This window comes from Andrena cerasifolii, chromosome 14 (genome assembly GCF_050908995.1).
Source record: "Andrena cerasifolii isolate SP2316 chromosome 14, iyAndCera1_principal, whole genome shotgun sequence".
NCBI classification, from domain to species: domain Eukaryota; kingdom Metazoa; phylum Arthropoda; class Insecta; order Hymenoptera; family Andrenidae; genus Andrena; species Andrena cerasifolii.
The window spans coordinates 5,267,819-5,286,732 of record NC_135131.1 but is presented as its reverse complement, the minus strand read 5'-3'; the positions used below and the strand labels follow the sequence as shown (position 1 = coordinate 5,286,732).

The following is an 18,914-nucleotide window of genomic DNA, read 5'->3' as shown; positions in this document are numbered from 1 at the left end:
GCGACGTCTTTGATTCTCGCTGATGGGGCATTGGGGGTTCTAGGACGGACTATGGTGCGGAGGCACATAGGTGGCGCTCTTTAAGAGGTATTTCCACTTTGCTCGGTCGAAAAATGAAGCTTTTTTCAAAGATTTTTTTCTCAGTAAATGCGACGTATAATTAAAGGAATCTTTTTGGTATTTATTAAGCTACTCTTGTATTATACAAGAAAATTAAAAGAGTATTTTTAATTTGTTTTACTTGCTTTTTTACAGCGTCAGTATGGTACCTAAACATAAACGGTATGCTCGTGGTGCAGGTGATTTCCTGGTTTAGGCTTTTGTGAAATTAAAAATTCGAAAAGATTGTTACTCTGTATGAGTGTCGCTATCGCCTGTAGTTCAATTGACAATTTTTGTTGAAAAGGAACATAATGACGCTGGTTTGAAGAAAAAAGTTTGACAAAACACCCCGAAGGATGTTTTCTCGAGTGTTCCTGGAGAAAAATCTCGGTTATTTTTCGACAGAAATTGTTGATTTAGCTACGGGCGATAGCGACACTCATACAGATTAAGAATCTTTTCGAATTTTTTGTTTCAGATAAGCCTGAGCCGGGAAATCACCTACGCCACGAAAATACCTCTTTTTTCTTAGTTGTCACACTGACATTATAAAAAAAAAACATTTGAAACAAAGTAAAAAATCTTTTTAAATTTGTTTATATAATACAAGAGTAGCTTAACAAATTCCAAAAAGATTTATTTCATTATATGTTGTATTTACTGAGAAAAAAATCTTTGAAAATAGCTTAATTTTTCGACCGATGGAAGTGGAATACCGCCTTAAGTAGAGCCTGGAATATAGAGACCTCGAGGAGTGGCGTATCGGTAACACGGCTGGCCTGTAATCAGATACCTATTTGTAAACATAGCCAAGCGACCTGTCCGAGAGTCCTGAATACTTTCGAGCACCCGGACATTTATGAACCTTCCCTGAATATTGAGCATTTTTATCTTAAGTTAATCGAGCTGACCATTACCTCACAATTGTACCATTTCAATAAACTTAATAATATAAAAAAAAACAGTAATCAGAGGACCCTTGGATCTTGAGTTCGAGTCCCATCGCCCGAGGTTCCCTTTTCACAAACGCTTTTATTTTCGTCTACGCCTACACTGATGACTGACGTATTTGAAAGGATCAAGGGACAGCTGATGATTCCGCCGAAGAGTGTGGTACATTGGGAAATGAAGGGAAACTTCCTTGAGCGTTTCTCGGCAATGAAATCCCAGGTGCAAGTTCCACGGGCTGTCTTCGGTCCGCGAAAGCGAGGGGGCGTGCAGAAGGACCGAGCGGAAATCCTTCGCTCAGAAAGAGCCTCGCGGTATCCAATTCGTGGCCCGTAATTTGGTAAGATCGTGAAATCTTCGTGAACCGCCCGGCAGTCTGCGATCCCAGCATTAAATTGAATTACTGCCCCTGAACGGTCTCGTAAAACTCACCCTCGTTATGTACACGAATCTTTCCCCCGTGGAGCGTAGCCACGGGCGTGCACGCCCACGCGCATAGACACGTAGCCCAGCTTTATCTATGTGGGTTAAACGATGTCCATTTGTCGTTTCTTATCCGCCTGGCCGAGACGTCCGACCCGAAAATCGAACGCTCGTCTCGCGACTCGGGAGAGGAGAATCGATGGACGCGAGTTGCCAGGGGGTCTCTAAAAATCGCAACATTGGCAACCATGCTTTTGCCTTCCACTCTTACCTTCTTGCAGAAAAGTAATCTTAATATATAAAGCAGAAGGGAACGGTAAACTCTGGGATCACGAAATGTGCCTCGGCTCATTATGCTTGACTAATCCATGCGAATGTGATTATTTTCACAAAGAAATAAATAAAAAGTTCTTTTTTTCTAAAATCAGAATCTAAATTTCCGGCGAAGCCGCGTAATAAAGCTAGTAATATATTTCCCGTGTTTAAAATCAGCAGAGATAATTGAAGAGGCTTGGTATAAAACGCTGTTAGTGGACTAAATCAAATTTTTCAGAAAACAGAAAAAACTTCCCCGACTTTAAATTATTTACGAGATCTGTTTTGATTGCTAAATATGCTTTTAAGTATACAATAACTCAAGCGCATCACAAAATTCTCTATTTTTTGCATTAATATAGGTCAAATTCGTGAGAAAAGGAGTACCATCTTTTAGCACTATTGGTAACTTACTTACAGAAGGAAATTGCATTAAAATTTGATACTGTAGTAGTACCATTGACGCATAAAACATTTTCCGATAAAAAGAATTATTTCAATTTTAGCACTTACAGTGTTTTCTACAAGGACTTCAATTAGGTACAGCAAGGCCCCAAGCAGTTCGGATAATTGGTCCCAAACCGAGGGGGTGCGGGGAATCGAACAGTTTGGAGAATGAAGCATGCATGTACTTTACACAGTTTATAACTACAGGAATTACATACCTAAAATTACTTATTAAATACAAGAGTACTGCTGCGTTAATTTATATTACGCAAAAGTCAATCAACCAATCGGTATCGATAGAAGTGGTGGGGATAGCGATGATGCAGCACTGGTTCGGATAATCGGCGGTTCGGTTAATCGAGATTCGGATAATCGAAGCTCTACTGTACTTTGACCGCCTTCGCGAGGATATTAGGCCACCTGACGCGCACGGCTGCGCGAAGGGTTGCGCCACTAATGCTGAGTTTACACCTGACGAGTGTTCGGCCGAGTGAGCCCACTGAGCCGAGCACTCGCCCAGTCTGCACGCATATTCCAATACTCGGCCGAGTAATTCGGCTTGCAAGATTTTCACTGGGCCGATGACTCGGCCGAGTCACTCGTCAGGTGTAAACCCACCTTAAGGAACGGAGAATAGAGAATAAGTGACGAATTAAGTAGAAATCCCCCATATTCCATCAGGCTTTTATTTCCGAATGTTTACGCGTAACGCACCGACCCGAACTCGCGCGTAGCGTAACCTCGTCAGCCGCCTGCACCCCCTAGAAATTGCAATCTGAAACGAGGGCTCGCCAGCTCTTCAGCAACCGGCGCAGAATAGTTTCAAAAAGTCCCTTGCGATGCTAATTAATTTTCCAGCCATTAGCTTTGTCGGTAATGAAACGGGAAGGCTCATCTTTGAGGAGCGGGTAGAAGAACTCGCAAAAAGTCGGCGGGGCCTTCCAGGCGCGTAGCAAAAAACTCATCGACCTGGAGTTTCCGCGGGATTAACGTATAGCCCGGAGTTTGGGGAATGTTCGGTTCCCTGTCAAATGTACGCGACGCGAACTTTTTCAACTTTTTTCCCCCGGCTCGCTCCACGTCCCGCGGTGAATTTATGACTTTTGCGGCTGACGATCCGGGGATGCACACCGCGATCATAACTCGTATAAATAGCAAATACCATCAGGCATCCGGGTCGAAACGAACGTCCGGCTGGTCCCCCGTTTACCTGCCGACTTTCCGCCCCCCCGAAACTCTACGAAAACCGAGCCTCCCACCGGTCGGCCTAAGGGCCAATTTTCAACCCGCCCGGAAAGTCCTGAGCAGCGACTGGCGCGGGTACCAGTCGGGCCACAGATCTCGCGTGTTTCCCGGCAAACTCAGTTACACCCGCTGGCGAACCAACGAATATGTCGTGCTCCACGCATCCCGGATCATTGGCAATTAACTACAGCCGCGAGAGCGATAGATACAAAGTGGATGGTGGCCGGAGGGGCAGGGAGAGAGACAGGAGGGCTGGCAGAACTCAAAGGTTTCGGCCTCGGTGGCGTTGCAACGACGCGAAAGTAAAATCGTATATTGTCGGGCTCGTGTTAATTACCACGAATGGCTTTGCCCTGGAAAACCGCCCTCCCGTCCCGTCCCCCCTGGCCCTCCGTTTCTCTCAGTCAACGACGACGTCACGGGCCATTTTTTCCCCCGTTCCGCTCGCTCTCTACACCCTCTATAAATTTCAACCGGAGTATTTTCTCTTTTACGTGTACCTGTTATTGAACGAGAGAACTGCCAATAACGCCGGATAACTGCGTCACGTTTCGCCGCGAGAGCCCCCGCCGTTTCAACCCTCCCCGCCTTCGCCACCCTCCCGCCTCCTTCGCCCTTCGCTCGCGTCCTTTCTTCCCTTGATATTTCTAATATCGCGCGACAACGGGACACATAAATTACACGGCGAGTTTCGACACAGAGCTTCCCCCTCGGCCGCAGCTTCTTGCGGGATGTCGATCGTTCTTACGCTCCTCTTCTAACGCGCTGGTATTAATAAACGTGGCTCTATTTCTCTTGTTTCTCTGCGCGTTCACCGCGGACGATCGGCAAGCCACGAGTCCACTTATCGCGCGAAGTTCCGTTCCGCCGGCGTCTAGGAACTACTGCAGGACTACCCGGGAGGCCGACGGTCGTTAGGGCGGGTATCAAAGGCGCTACCCTTGGCGTGATTTCGCAGCAGTCGCGGGAAGCACTTTAGATAGTTAAGTAAATGATCATTCATGGACTTCGGTGAAGTATTCCAAGGGGCTTTCCGCGCATTCCGGAAATAAACTGTCGCAGCCAGCGGCTGCCTGTCGGCCCATGATTTCGGCGGCGTGATATACTCGATCAAAGTCAGTCCTGGAAGGCTCAGAAGTGGTCGACGGCCTGAAACGCCAAGAAAATTAGCCCGTCACGGCGCGGAATTCAGATTCACGTTCATAATGGCACGCGAAGTTGGGGAGACCCGGGGCTGGTGGATCGTAACCGCCCTCTGCGACGCTGCTTACCGCGAGAGTAACGCTCTCCCTCGGGCAAATAAAATCTAATTTCTTAAACACATTAACCATCGTCCCGCTAAGTACTCTGCAAATTCGCATTTCAACCGCGCGCTGTTATCCTCGCGAGGCAACCCCGGAGAAGACACACACGATCGACCGCGAAACAAAGGTGCAGCTGGGGGTTGGTTATTACCATTTTCGCGGATCCGTACTCACGTGAGGAGCAGATGAATGAGCTCAGAGCTGAGACCGTGAACGCGAGCGAGAGGCGCCGCTGAAGCCTCGCAGATCGCTCTCAGAACGCAGGCTTTCCCCGAACCGCCGAGGGCCGACTCCAGGATTTCGTAAATTTCCCATCTGGAAATGGCGCGGGAGCCTGCTTTCGACAGAAAGCACGGGGTGTCGTGAAAGGAAAACGATTAAGATTCAAGAGAATAGTTGCAGAAGAAACTGTCTCGGGGTATTGTGCTAAGGCACGCGACAAAAGTAGCCTCGTTAGTATGTAAAGGAGAAAATTTCCATCTTAAGAAGAGGATTTCTGTCTTAGCGAGGCCGCTTCTGTCTCTGCGCGCAGATACGCATAACCAGTACTGGATTAACCAATGAGCAAAATAAGCACGTGCTTAGAAATATTCTGAATTTTAAAATCTAACTTTTGTTAATAGTTAAATTATCGGAAATGCCTAAGAAATGGTATTGCGTTGAACTGATCGCACTGTACAAGGGGACCTCAAAATCTTTTAAGGGGTTAGGAGGCACAGTCAGGAGGCCGAAAAAAGGTGTGATTTTTGAGAATTTTTTTTATCAAAAACTGTTAACTTTATTCAACAAACTTTTCTTTGTTTGAAAGGTAGCACATTTTGCTATGTCTCTGAATTTGGGCGGTAAAAAATATTTATTAATAATAAAGTTATTTACAATATTCTAGATGTCCTGTTCGAAAGAAGGGTTTGCGGTGACGATTACTCGGAAGTGGATTATCTAAAATCGGAAATTCAAAGAAATGTAGTTAATATATTAAATTATCTAGTTCTTGGACGAAGGATTTCTGTTTCTGTTGCTTATTTTTTCTTTAATTCGCGAAAATTAAGTGCGATTGTGGCCGATAATCGCCATTTTCCGTTTGAACATTTGCCATTTTGTCCTAAATCAATATTTCGAAAAACCCTTCGTCCAGGAACTAGATAATTTAATATATTAACTAAATTTTTCGAATTTTCGATTTTAGATAATCCACTTTCGAGTAATCGTGGTCACCGCAAACCCCTCTTTCGAACAGGACATCTACCAGATTGTAAATAACTTTGTTATTAATAAATATTTTTTAACACCAAAATTCAGAGACATAGCTAAAGGTACTACCTTTCGAACAAAAAAAAGTTTTTTGAATAAAGTCTTATAGTTTCTAAGAAAAAAATTCCCAAAAATCACACCCTTAAGTGCTCAGGGCCTCCAAAGGTCTTAATCCGACCCTGTGCATAACAGTAGGTATACAGGGTGTTTCGAAGCTTTTCATGCAAGCTTGTCTACCTAGTGGAATTCCCGGAAGAGCGTGATTTAAAGGGAGGTGATTGCACGGAGTCAGGGGCAAGTGGCATCCGTGAAAAAAGCACCCCGGAAGCGTGTGGGAAAAAAAGGGGCGTACCTTCGTCACCCGGCGAGAAGTAGTCATCCCCGTCGGCCCCGCCATCGATCGATCTGTCATAGCGAACGTATGAATCCGTCAAGTAGGAGGCGTTATAGGGCAGGACGTAATTAAATTTCATCACATATCCGATAATCAGGCTGACGTCGACCTCCATAGGTAAACCGAGGCCGAGGATTAACTGGAACGGTTTTCAAATACACGAAGGTGTCATCGATCGTTCGTAATAACCGCCAATCGAATACCCTGCTGCCAGGCTCACTCGCGACTGACATGAGGCTGGACGAAATTAGACCGGGAAATATATATCGGAGGCGAAGGGAATTTCGGGTCGCATCGGCCTGGCAATTTAGGGACGCCCGGGCGTCCAATGCTCGCTTTGCAGCCGACAAATTTACGCGCGATACCATTGAATCGCCACTGCCGCCGGCATTTCACCGGTGGAATTATTCTATAAGGAACGCGCGAGTCGTTCGATTCGCTGGCTCGATACTCGCGAACGTGAAAGGTTCAAGGGTTCGGTGTCGCGGAACTTAAAGGATTAGAGAGCCTCACCTGCACTTTGGTCGGCGCTACGGCTCCAGGTTCCGGGAAGACAAGGTACCTCTTGCCCCTCTCACGATCCAAAGCGCTCGCGATGGAGCCGGTGCAGAACGCGAGGAGCACCGATGCCACAAAGACGCGCCGCATGGTGAACGCGCGGACAGCTCGATACAGCTGCCTGTGAGACTTTCAGAGGCGGCGGTAGAGGCGAGGCAAACACCGGGGCTCGTTAATAGACGCAATTAGTTCGTTATCGCGAGTTAACCGAATAATGAACCCGCTCTGATCGCAGCGCAACGGTAACAGGGCGAGAAGGAGGCGCGCGTGCAGACGCGAGATGGACAGGCTGCGCTGGAACTGCAGCCAACGCAGGCCGCCCCTCGGCGAAATTAATGCAGCGATCGGTTCCTATTCATTGGCTCGCAACTGCTACTCCTCTGGACGCGGATTTTTCCAGCCCACGGTATAATTAACGCGGTTCAACAGCGGGCGATTTAATGGGCCGCGAGTGAAGGAGCTGCTCCTGCATCGAGGGGTGGAAGAGCCGAAGAAACGGGTGAAGCAGGCTGCAGTTAATCGCATAGAGCACGATCGGAGTTTCAGTTCGAAGCTTTTAAAATCTGAACGCATGTATCAGTCACGCTTCAGCGGCAGTGGTACGAGTCCGAGAGTATCAGCCAGGATGGTAATCGGTCGTTCGAGATGAAAATGATCGGAGTATCTGGGCGCTGGCGAAGCGTGTGAAAAGCTGGAGGTTAATTCAATCCCACCCCCCGATATACCTGGTGGACCCCGTCCGTCGACAGGCTATTTATGCGATCCTGGTGGATTCGCAGGCCGTTAGCGCGCGAATATCGCGACTCCTTGCAGCCGGGCCGACAGTATAGTCGCGTTCGCGCGGCATTTGCATTACTTTCGTATTACGGAGCGGTGGGGGCGCGCGCCAGACCATCCGGTGCGATCATAAATCTCCTTAACAACGGGCCGCAGAGACACCGGAGAGGAATATATCCTCCGCGAGCCAGAGCACCCTGGGGATTGATTCGAACGGAGACCGATATCGGCGAGAATTCCCGGCGAATAGCTGCTGGTCGACGAGCCAAAGGAACGGGAGCAACGAGGAAAAACCGCGGTCGCGAGGGTTGGGAATCATCAAGGAATCGTCGCGATCCGAGCCGCCTGCCACGCTCTTTGATGGCTACGTCCTCAGCCTCGGAATTCGCTTGCCAGAGTTAGTATACCTGCCGCAGCATAAACGCGCGTCTGCCTAAGTGAACGAACGGATTAATTATCGGCAATCGCGAGACAGTCGAACCGGTGCCCGCTCGCTCGCAGTGCGGATCGTAATTTCCAGCTGGCAGAGGACGCGGCTTTCAGCAGATTTCCCGCCGCCTCTGAGAACGGGCCGAGGGAGCGTTACGTCTCTATCATTGGAATTAGAATGGCCCGTGCTCGCTGGAAATTACAGACCGCCGGAACTTTGTACGTAGCGCGGAGCTCGACGAAAGTCTAACGAGGTGCCGGGGAGCGTGTGCTTACGGATTTGCACGAGCGGCCGAGAGATAGAGCGAACGGTGTACCATGGGGGCTGATAGAGCTGTAGCGAGAACTAGCCCCGCTCTGGCCGGTCAATCCACCCGACTATGACACTGCTAATTGAACGTATGTAAATCTCGCGAATGACAAGGGGTGCAAAGACGGATCGATGAGGCTAGCGACGATCAATTTCACGATCCACCGAAGCGGCAGGTCCGACGAGGAGAACGTGGAAAGTTTCGGCGATTTTGCAGCCGCAGTTCTCAGGGAACAGTTTCCGTTATGGAATGTTGCGCGAGGACCGCCCGCATTCTTGCACGGTAGCAGACTTTCTTGCGAGGCGCAGCGTTTCGCGAGCACCGCGCTAAGGGTTCGAAGTTTAAAGTTTCTTCCGCCGGGGTTTTTAAGCAATTTAAAGCTTCTTGCGGCCGCAAATGAGGGGCAGAGGCGGTTAATCTTCGCAATACCGATCAAGTCACGTTTCTATCATAAATTTCGTTCGCATCGCGGCTCCCGGCGCGACGAGCGGGTGTTCGTTTCGGGGGACCTTATCGAGGAAGACTCTCCTAGGACGCCGGGCGGCGTAATAAATCCGCGCGGAAATTCATCGACACGTAACGAGCGTAGAATTCAATTATCCTTGGCGCGCAGCGGTGAATTTCTCCTCAGATTATCCCTCCTTTGACCGATTTAAAAAAACAACCCTCCGCTCTCGATGTCCCCATCGCCACTTAGCCGCGATTTTTAACCCCGATCCACCGGCCGTGAGACGGTGTAATGCAAGCGGAATAATTCCCGCGCCCGATCCGCCTCCCGGGCGTACATTCCATTTAGAAATTACAGCTTATAATCGCGTTTATAGGCAGCCAGCAATTTTTGTTCCCGGGGCCGATCCATTATTCATGCGCTCCTGACTGTAACAAAAGGATCCATGAGGAGATTTCGAATTCAAGGGAGAAAAATCTCCGTTGCTCTCGGCCTGTGTTTCTACCAATTTCCAGGACATCCTCTCCCCCCGATTCAGCCTGAATTTCGTATTCCTCGAGCAACACCTGCGAGCGCCAGGAGCCCGCGAATCCCCCCCCCCCCCCCATAAATTCAACTACTTGCCGCAAGTACCTCCGCCGAGAAAAACTGTCTACGTACAATAGTACGTCCAACGAGCGAAGAAGATAATAAAATGACGCTCTCCTGAAACGCTCAGTGACGCACGCTGAAGGAGAAGCCAAGGGTCCTTGGCACCCCCCGGAAAGAAGGGGCTTCGTAAGAAAAAAAGGAAACCTGGATTTTATTGTTCAAATAAACTGTCACGATCGCCTAATTTCATTATGAATTTAAAACTCGGCTCCCCCAAAATACTAAATCCTGACTACGCCACTGCTGCTGCGTATCGAGCCCCAAGGTGTGCTCGCGCCCCGCAGACATCTCGACAAACTGTTACAGGAAATCTTCGCCTAACTACTGCAACGTGCGAGCAATAACTGCATCGACTTCAAACAAACTCCGCAGCAATAAAGCGGCCCTGGCGAACGACAGACACCGTAAACTGCCCCCGTCGAGTCGTCGGAAGACGTCAGGCGAGCGGCGAAACTTTGGTCCTCCGGAGGAAAAATCGCGACGCGAAAACGTCTCGCGAGAAGAGCGGCCGGGCAGACGTTTCCTGGAAGAGTCTAACGAAGAAAGGGGCAGAAAATTGCGTTTACCGAGGGATCCGCTGGCAAAGGGAAGGAACGAGTATGGAGAGTACTGCGAAAATTGACAGAAGAGTTCTCTCCCAGCAGTTCGTTCCATTACCATTGAATGGCAACGAGCACGTAAGTTAATTGGCTCTTTTCGCCACTGACACACAAACCAGAGCACATTCTTCCCCCGCCCCCTCCTCCTACCCCCACCCCTCTCTGACGTGTTTCCCGTTTCAACTCGACGTAACTCGAACGAGTTTCTTCCGGAAGGGATAGGGTTGCCAGGGGGTGGCTGTTCGTGTTCCATTGCGCTCGGGTCGTTGCAGCGCTGGTGTTGTATTGATGTAAGCGAGAAAGGAAATTAAAAACGGGAATAATCCCGGCAAAGTGGGCTCATTTACGTATGCATGGTTTAACCCCTGGCAGCGTTTTAAAACGGCGCGCGGGCTCCTTCGCGTTTTTTCTGCGCGAGCCGGCGTGAAATCGGTGAAGTTTTTTAATCACCCAATGCGGTGTCTGACGTGCCCACGTGCCGGGTCGCAATTGCATTTTACGAATCATGGCCGGAATTCGCGGCATGTGTGTTCCGAGTAGGGTGGATGTACCGTTTGTGAACGTTGCACTGTTTTTTGGCCATGCGTATAATTATCTTATTTTTAAACTGCTTGCAGATCATTATTATGCGGAGAATTTCACGTCATAAATAATTTGTTTGGTTTACCGCCGGAAATATAAGGCTACATTTATTGTTTACGCGGAAAAATATTATATTTTTTAAGGAATGGCCAAAACTGGCACAATGCCTTAAAGTGGCCACAAATGGTGCATCTACCCTAGGTCAGACCACGGTGTAATAGACAGGTGTTCCGACTCGGCACCTTTACCCCAGCGATTCTGTGCGCCGATTTCTGTTTGGTTCTTCTGGTCGTCGCGAGAGGCGTCGTGATGTACGCATGCATTTATGTGATTGCAGTAGTAGAGCTTTTAGTAGTATTGCGCGGAAAAAGTCAGCCTTTTCTGCGTGAGCGCCAATCTAGTGGCCGCCAGAAGAACTAGGACGAAAAAGTCACACATTCTGAAAAGGAGTCGGAACACCTGTCTATTACACCGTGGGACAAACGGCACTTTTTGCTGTCAACATCGTAGAATTTCGATAGAAATAAGGTAGCGGGATGAATCGCTCTCGAGGTTAATGCTAAGATGTTGCAGACTAAAGAAAAATATTGAAAAAGCATGACGCACAAATTTTGACATTGAAAAACTGTCAAAAGTATCCCGAAGGGCAGAATCTATAGGAAATGGTGTATAATAAGTTAAGGAAAAACTTGAACCATACATTATGAAGGAAAACCCGCAATTTTCTTCGAAAATGTCAATTTTGACACTTGTCAACTTTGTCAATATTTTTCCCTTACGTCTAAGCTTCAACCTCCAAACAGATTCACCCCTCTATATTATTCCTATCAAAAGTCCTACGATCTTGACGCAAAAAAAAGTGCCATTTGCCTCACTCAGACTCTCCAACGTCACTCTTCTCCGAACTCTACAAATACCCAACCTAAGATGGCGCCACCTACGTGCCAAACACACCATAGGCCGTTCCCAGGCACCGAATGCCTACAGAAAGGGGCCTATTCTTGCCCGACGTTCTCAATCGCTCGATGATTAACACACCTACGCTCCCCCAGTATTCGCCACTTAACGTTCTGGAAGCGCAAACAACACCAGGGAACCGGTTCACACGCGCGAGATGAACCGCAACGGTTCCCCGGCGCTTCACATCCGCGTCTCCTCGTCGGGTCCGCAGTCTCTCGAGTCGTTCAGGCATGTCGAGGCATCAGGAAGAACTTCTGTACGCCACGTAATTAAACGTAAACTGATTAACGCTCGTTAACGGATACGTAGAAGGAATATCGCGCGTTAGAAGTTCGTAAAGAGAATTAAAGCCACCCCCCGGGCGTTCCCCGAATTTACCCACCCCCCATGAATTTTCATCCCCCAAAGAAGCTTCAATTCCGCTCGGCCCTTGTTCACTTGTGACGTTAATCGAATGCACCTTCGCCCCCGGTTCGTGGCGATTGCATCGCGCGGGGAATTAAAGACTCGCCTCGGCTGGTTTTGCTTACGCGTGCGAGGAAGTTTTTACGCGACGCTTTACGGACCTGCTTTTTACGATGGACGGGCGTGGTTTACTGTTCGGCGAGTAAGTGAACCGTTTTACAGGCTTTTGGCGCTGAATCTGGCGTTGGTAGTCGCCGCGGCTGCCTCGAAATCGTCGAGTTCGCTGCTGGCAGAGATTCTCCATCGACCTATCAGGGCTCTAACGTTCCCCGAAGAGAGCACCGCCGGTGTAAGTGGCAAAGAAACGTTTACTCACTGCGATACTACTAATTGTAAGATTCAAGGGACAATAAGTTGTTTGCTTAATTACGATTCAATCCAAGTGTAATGGACGGATTCTTCCCCAGTTGTTCTTCGCGCTGGCGGTGCCCCTGGAAGACCCTTATAAATCAATTTCCATAGCGAACTTCTTCGAGGCCACTTACGATCTGCCAACGAACGCTACAGCGGAGCATCCCTGGACGGATGTTGGGGAGGAAAGGGGAAGAAGAAGCCTGGGCAGGGCTACGGTTTACCAGGCCATAGAGAACAAGTTCATCGGGTGAGTTCGTGAATCATTATTCGGTCTCTGAACTCTGGAACTCTAGTCGCCGATCCTTTGCCTCTTATAACTTCTGCGTTCCGTCAATAGCTGACGTTTGTGCAAGACTGCGCAGACGGAACAGCTGCGCGCAAGAGCATCTAGATATACCTACGCAGAAAGTGACCTAGAAGTCACAGTGGGTCAGAGACGGTCTTATTTTATTTTTCACTTTGCTTCCTGACTTTCTGCGCAGCTACGGATATCAGGGTCACGAATGTCTGCTGAGAGCCATTTGCGAAACTTCGGAGCATTCCTTGAGGCATAACGGCCTCATCGGTGACATACTGCACGTGATCTTCACGTAAGTCTCCGCCCCAGCTTCCGCGTCGCTTTAATCCCCTATCCGATATTAACCTTTCCTCCCCCGTCCCTCGATCCGCGAAATCTTCACGCTGCGGAGGAATATTTAAGGTGGAACAGAGCCGTGGCGAGGCGATCCATCGGCGCGATAACCCCAAGACTCGATCCTGAATGAAATAACGAGACACAAGCATCGCGCGATAAGTAGACAAACAGACTCATTGACTGAACACTCGAACAGTCCCCGCGTCACGCGCCCTTTTCGTTCATGAATATTCATCACTTCTGTAGGCCACAGTCACCTACAATCAGGACAAAACCACTTCAACTTTGAACCGCGGCAGTCGTTGCTGTTGGGAAGCGAAATCGAGGCAAATAGAAACTTGAAAACAGGGTTCACTGTTAATTTCTGCTTTTCAAATTATTCCCCTGGCTCCCTTAACGGCAGTGATTCCCAAACAATTTTAATATGACTCCATTGCTATATTCTGTGTAACACTGATTTTTCATAAATGAAAGGGAAAAGGGTTGCAGGTTATTTTAATATTATCAAGGGGATCGCCACTGAAAAAAGTGTAAGAAACACTGCTCTACGGGCAGAGTTGGACAAAATGTAATCTGATTACAAATTATAATTAAAATGTAATTGTGTGATTGATTACATATTATTTTCTGCAATCGCTAATTTAGCCAGTTGACAAAATTGTGGTCAACTACCTGAATTAACCATTACAGAAAATAATGTGTAATCAATTACACAATTAGGGTAATCGTGGGAGAGTTGCCGCACCTTACGCAAAATTGTCACAGGGTCTAAATTTTGGAATTGAAATTTTTTCCCAAGGATACATATTATTAGTTGAACATCTTGTGCTACTACTAGCATTAAAGAAAATCAGAATTTTAATATTTGTCACCCTTAAAAAATTGGAACTAAAAACATCCTTTTTTAGGAGAAACGAATTTCGAAAAACGCTTACTTTTTCATTTAAACTTGTTAATTTTAACTTTTTATTTAAAAAAAATAGTAAAAGCAAAGTAAAATGAAACATCTTTTTAATTTATACAGTTATAAAATACAATAAAATTGGGAAAATAAATAGGTACAGATATTATTTATAAATAAAAATAAAATATGAAGAAATAGTACAAAGCCCACAAATATGTTTGAATTATCAGATTTGTCATTAAAAAAGATATAATTTGCCTTGAAATATCACAGTATCTATTGTGAAACACTTTTTTAAAATCTATAAAACTAATAATGAAAACACGTTCTCGCTTATTAATCCAACCTAAACATCCTAAAGCAAATAAAATCGACAGTGTTTTATTTTATTCTCGATAACCCTGAAAAACCGAAGGTGCGGCGTCTCTCCCAGTGCAGCATCTCCCCCACAATTACCCTACATTCTAATCGCAATTTATAATTTTTAATTAGATACCATTTTTCCCAACTCTGTTTACGTGGCTCTGATACATTCCCTCCGACTGATTTCAATTTGCCCCAAAAGTGTCTATAGAACACAAATCTGACGAAACAGCGTAGCCACGATAAGAACCTTTCTCCCTTTATCGCGCGATGGCCCAGCCGATTTCACCTACGCAAACCTGCAGCCCCGTCGAAAGAGCGGCGGGAACTCGCGCGGATCGCGCCGGAGCGCGGGCCATTGTTCTCGCGCGGCAAAGGACTCGGCCTGGAAATTCCGCGGGCAGGGCCTCCTTTCTCGCGCGGCGAAAAAAAGAGAGTCGGCCCTTTTTTCGGCTGGTCCAAGGCGGCGCAAATTGGAGTAGATACACAGAGGCCGTGTAGAAAAGCAAATTTGGTTTAGCTCTCTCGCTTATTCCCATCCCCTCCTCCGTTCCCCAGCGCGCGTGTAGCCGGCTCGCTAGCCGTGTGTGAGGGTGCCGCGTGACCTACCTCGTGGGTGGATAAACTCTCGAGCCAGGGACGTATGAATAAAAAACGAGGGCCCGCGGGCGGCCGTGACGGCGCATTGTCGTCGTCCTCGCCGTCGACGACATCCTATTCCTCGACGGTGGCGTGGAAATTTCGAGCGGTCCGCCCCGCCAAAGTAGACAATGGACTTGTCCTGGCGAGGGTGGAATCCGTATTTGGAGTGCGCGGCCCGAGAACGTCCCGTTTTTTCCCCCCGACGACCGCGCGCGCCGCGAGCATCGACGACGCCAAGGAACAGAAGCCAGGGGGTGGAATTATCGCCGCGCGGCGGCGAGCTAGCGCGGACTTTCTCGCGTGATTTACGAAAGGGAAACGAGGAGACCGACGCGGAGACCTTAGGAGCGGCGTTGCTCGGCGGAATAAAAATTGCAAATGAGCTTTGTTTTGCCGTTGAAGTTGTTATCGCGGCGGGAAACGCGCTGGATGCGTCGCCCTCCTTCAGAGTCCTCCGTAGCGGTCTCGCGGGTAATTTAAGGGAGCGAAATGAGCCGGGGAGGTATGAAAAAATCATGGCGACAGCTTGTTTTCCTTGCTCGCGGAACGGGGATGAAACCCGCACGAGACCCCGCGGTGCAGTTTAATAGGGAGGGATGCAGTGGCGCAGGGCGGCCTGACAAAATCCTCCCTCCGAGTGGAAAACAAACAAGGCGACGCGGTTACACATTCGGCGGGGGCACAGGGAAATCGAGGGTTCGTTATTGCGGGACGGGGGTTGGGACGGAAGGTGGGAATCTCAAGGAAATCGTAAACAATACTCTGGCGTTTACGAGTCAAGTGTTTTCAAGCAACGCGTCTCGCTCTGATAACGAAATTGCATTGTCTCTCACTTGCCGTGTCTCCGAAGCGGAGCTCGCAATATGCAGGGAGGAACGAGGGGAAAACGCGTGCTTCCTACCTGGCGAGGCTTCTTGGCTCGAAGCGGGGTGAAGACAAAGGTCGGAATAAAAGCGGGACGTAACGATGGCCCACCCCGTTCGTTTCGAGGTTTCACGCGATACGCAAGACGTATCGTCATGTTCGCTGGGCCAGAGCGCGTGATCATCCCCCGGCGAGACCAGGCAACGGTCAGGCGACAATAAAAACGATGGGACGCGAGGAAATCCCGCTCGTTTCCATCCAATTTTACCCGTGAATCCTCCATTACCCTACCTTCGGCTGGGAACGGCCATATTCAATTTATTCCGAACGGTTTTAATTCGCTGGGAATTTGAATATCTTCGAATTGAATTTCGGGGATGGTGATCAGGGTTGCCCGGCGATGGAAGCTTCGCTTTCCGAGCCGTCCCTCCTCTGCGGGAAATGTTTGCTCCCTTTTGTACTCGAATTACGCTCCTCCAGTCCCGCGACTGTCCAGCTCCACTCGCGAAGCATTAAATTGACCAGAATATCCTCGCGCGATGGGCAATTTAATGGCCGTTCGTTAACGAGTTGTCGGGCGGTTACGTCGGCCTCGTTATTCCTGGCGTATCGCGACAAGAAAAAGCCCCTTATTATCGTGCGCGGATGTATGTTTACGGTGCTCGCGTTGCTTTCAGACCGACAAGCTCGCGACACGAGCAACTGCCGCAGGACATTCTTCAAGCTGAAGCGGTCGGACGTAATGGAGGCTGCTCCGAGTACCGACCGCGATGCCCCGTGGGACTGTTCGACTTGATTGGAGTCCTCGGCTGAGCCCTGAAAAACCACCGCGGCGCACCGCCGCGCCTCCGACGAGCAAACAGTTCGATTTTTATGCCTCCGCCCTGCTTCGCCGGGACGCTTAAGAACGCTGCAACGGGTGTACTTCTCTTGATCGATCATTTCCTATCGTGTTTGTATCTTCCTCGAAGCGGCAAGAAACCGGGCCGGCTTTGCTCCAGGATCACGGGAATTGTGGGCTCCGTAAACCGCTCGATGGTAACGGGCAAGTGTAATCGGTCATTAAAACCCCGGGCGAGCCAGCAAATTGGTTACAAGTTAAAAGCAACACCTGCTAAATGTACGATAAATGTAGTTCTCTTTCTGTTATTATTGCTTGTTTCTCATTGGTTGGAATTAAAAACAGCAAATTGCTGTCTGTTCGTATTTTTTTTTCGGGAATGTAATAAAGCCGTGTTATTATTGTTATTAATCCTTCGTGGTCACGGATTCTTATGATCACAAATAGGTCGCGTGGAGTTCACTGCACCCCGGAGTCATTTTTCAGATACAATTTTCATATTTTTTAGTATTTTAACTTTTGAGTGATAATTGAAATATAGATATGTAAATTTTGATATGACATTTTGTGTTGAAAATTGACATTTGTAGTTGAAAAAATAGTTGTGGAGAAAAACGATTTTGTTGTTGTTAAAGTTCGTCGGATTCTTAGATTTCATTATTAAGGTCTAAGAGTTTACAGAAATATTGGCAAAGGAGAAAATAATTACCAGAGGTGTGATACACCCCGTGTGACTACGAAGGGTTATTATTTTTAACACATTGTCATAGTATTCATCGCCGCTGTGTATTTAATATCCCGAGGAAATAAAGATGTGATAAAAAAAATAGGTGAAGAAGTTCACTCATTTCCTTGCGTCTCACAGTGTGATGGACAAAAGTATGAAAACTGAAGTCTGAAACTCGTAGCTTATTATATCTTAAAATACTAATAAAGGAACGTAGATTTTAATACTACCCACAATTTTTACGGAACTTTCTAATTTGTTGCCAAAAATGAGGCTTGAAATTTATTCCAGAGTTCGGTGCATTTCTTTAAACACGTGCTATTTGCCGAATGTTCATCCGATTAATTTGATTTTTATAAGTTATGTTTAGTATTGTAAGACCTTCCAGCTGCCGAATTTTTTTTTTGATAATATCAACAATTTTTCCACAATACCTCCGTCATTTTTTAGACATTAATTGGGGGCATACTAAACTTCCAATTCGCGTGAAATTTAATTGCTCAGACTTGCTCAAAATGAAGAAAATAGTCGAAATCATTATTAAGACGCTCAACGTCCAGGCCTTCTGCGTAGTCTCTGAGCCTGCATGTTCTGATTCAGATGTAGGCATCGTATAGCATATAATTGAATAAATGTTCATTTTTTATCGTATATCCCGAAAATCCATATGCTCCAAAGTCTAAGCAAACAATTTCAAATTTCCACGCATTCCCGATAATCTGATAAAAATGTTTTTCAAACAAAAGTTAGTCAGTAATCATGTGCCAACAAACTGTGAACGAAGAACTGTGCAAAAACCTAATTAATAAAAAATTAAGATCACTTTAATCTTTCACATGTAATTTCATTTTATTATTTATCAATCTATGCATCTTTATATCCTATTTAAAAAAAAAAGTATTTTGATGAGCCTTGGCACGATGGATCTATGTCGAAAATAAGTAAATAGGTGTCCGAGCGTTTCAGCCAATGGGCCTTAATAATAGAGATATTTACATGTAAATTATTAAAAATTTCATAGTGGCCGTGGGGTTGTAGTGGGTAAAAATCCCACACTACCCTGGCGTCCCCGGGGGATTCCCCTCTGAAGGAGTCAGGATGCCTTTTGAAGATTTTCCGAAGTTAAAAAAAAAATCTAAAAAAATAATTTATAACAAAAAAATTATAAAGTATTTTTTGACGTGGAGACATCTTCAAAAGGCACCCCGACGCCTCTAGAATGAAATCACCCGCGGGCGCCAGGGTAGGGTGGGATTTTTATGAAATATTTAATAATTTACATGTAAATATCTCTATTATTAAAGCCCATTGGCTGAAACGCTCGGACACCTATTTACTTATTTTCGACACAGATCCATCGTGCCAAGACTCATAAA

The 18,914-nt window shown here is 47.2% G+C and overlaps 2 protein-coding genes across 3 annotated transcripts; one reads left to right on the top strand and one right to left on the bottom strand.

Annotated features, from left to right (window-relative positions):
• Positions 1 to 4,381: 4,381 nt before the first annotated feature.
• On the bottom strand, positions 4,382 to 7,681 carry LOC143376166 (uncharacterized). The gene is made up of 4 exons (XM_076826103.1): positions 6,943 to 7,681; positions 6,388 to 6,568; positions 4,959 to 5,118; positions 4,382 to 4,629 (listed from the first exon to the last, which is right to left on the bottom strand). The coding sequence occupies exons 1-4, from the start codon at positions 7,075 to 7,077 to the stop codon at positions 4,476 to 4,478; spliced, it is 630 nt and encodes a 209-aa protein (XP_076682218.1). The 5' UTR covers positions 7,078 to 7,681; the 3' UTR covers positions 4,382 to 4,475.
• A 4,242-nt stretch (positions 7,682 to 11,923) lies between these two features.
• On the top strand, positions 11,924 to 17,104 carry LOC143376272 (uncharacterized). Of its 2 annotated transcripts, XM_076826400.1 has the most exons (5): positions 11,924 to 12,000; positions 12,372 to 12,498; positions 12,617 to 12,810; positions 13,046 to 13,153; positions 16,648 to 17,104. In XM_076826400.1, exons 1-5 carry the CDS (start codon positions 11,975 to 11,977, stop codon positions 16,781 to 16,783), a joined length of 591 nt encoding a protein of 196 aa, XP_076682515.1. In that variant the 5' UTR covers positions 11,924 to 11,974; the 3' UTR covers positions 16,784 to 17,104. The 2 variants fall into 2 exon arrangements, with proteins under 2 accessions (XP_076682515.1, XP_076682516.1); XM_076826401.1 differs by lacking the exon at positions 13,046 to 13,153.
• Positions 17,105 to 18,914: the final 1,810 nt, after the last annotated feature.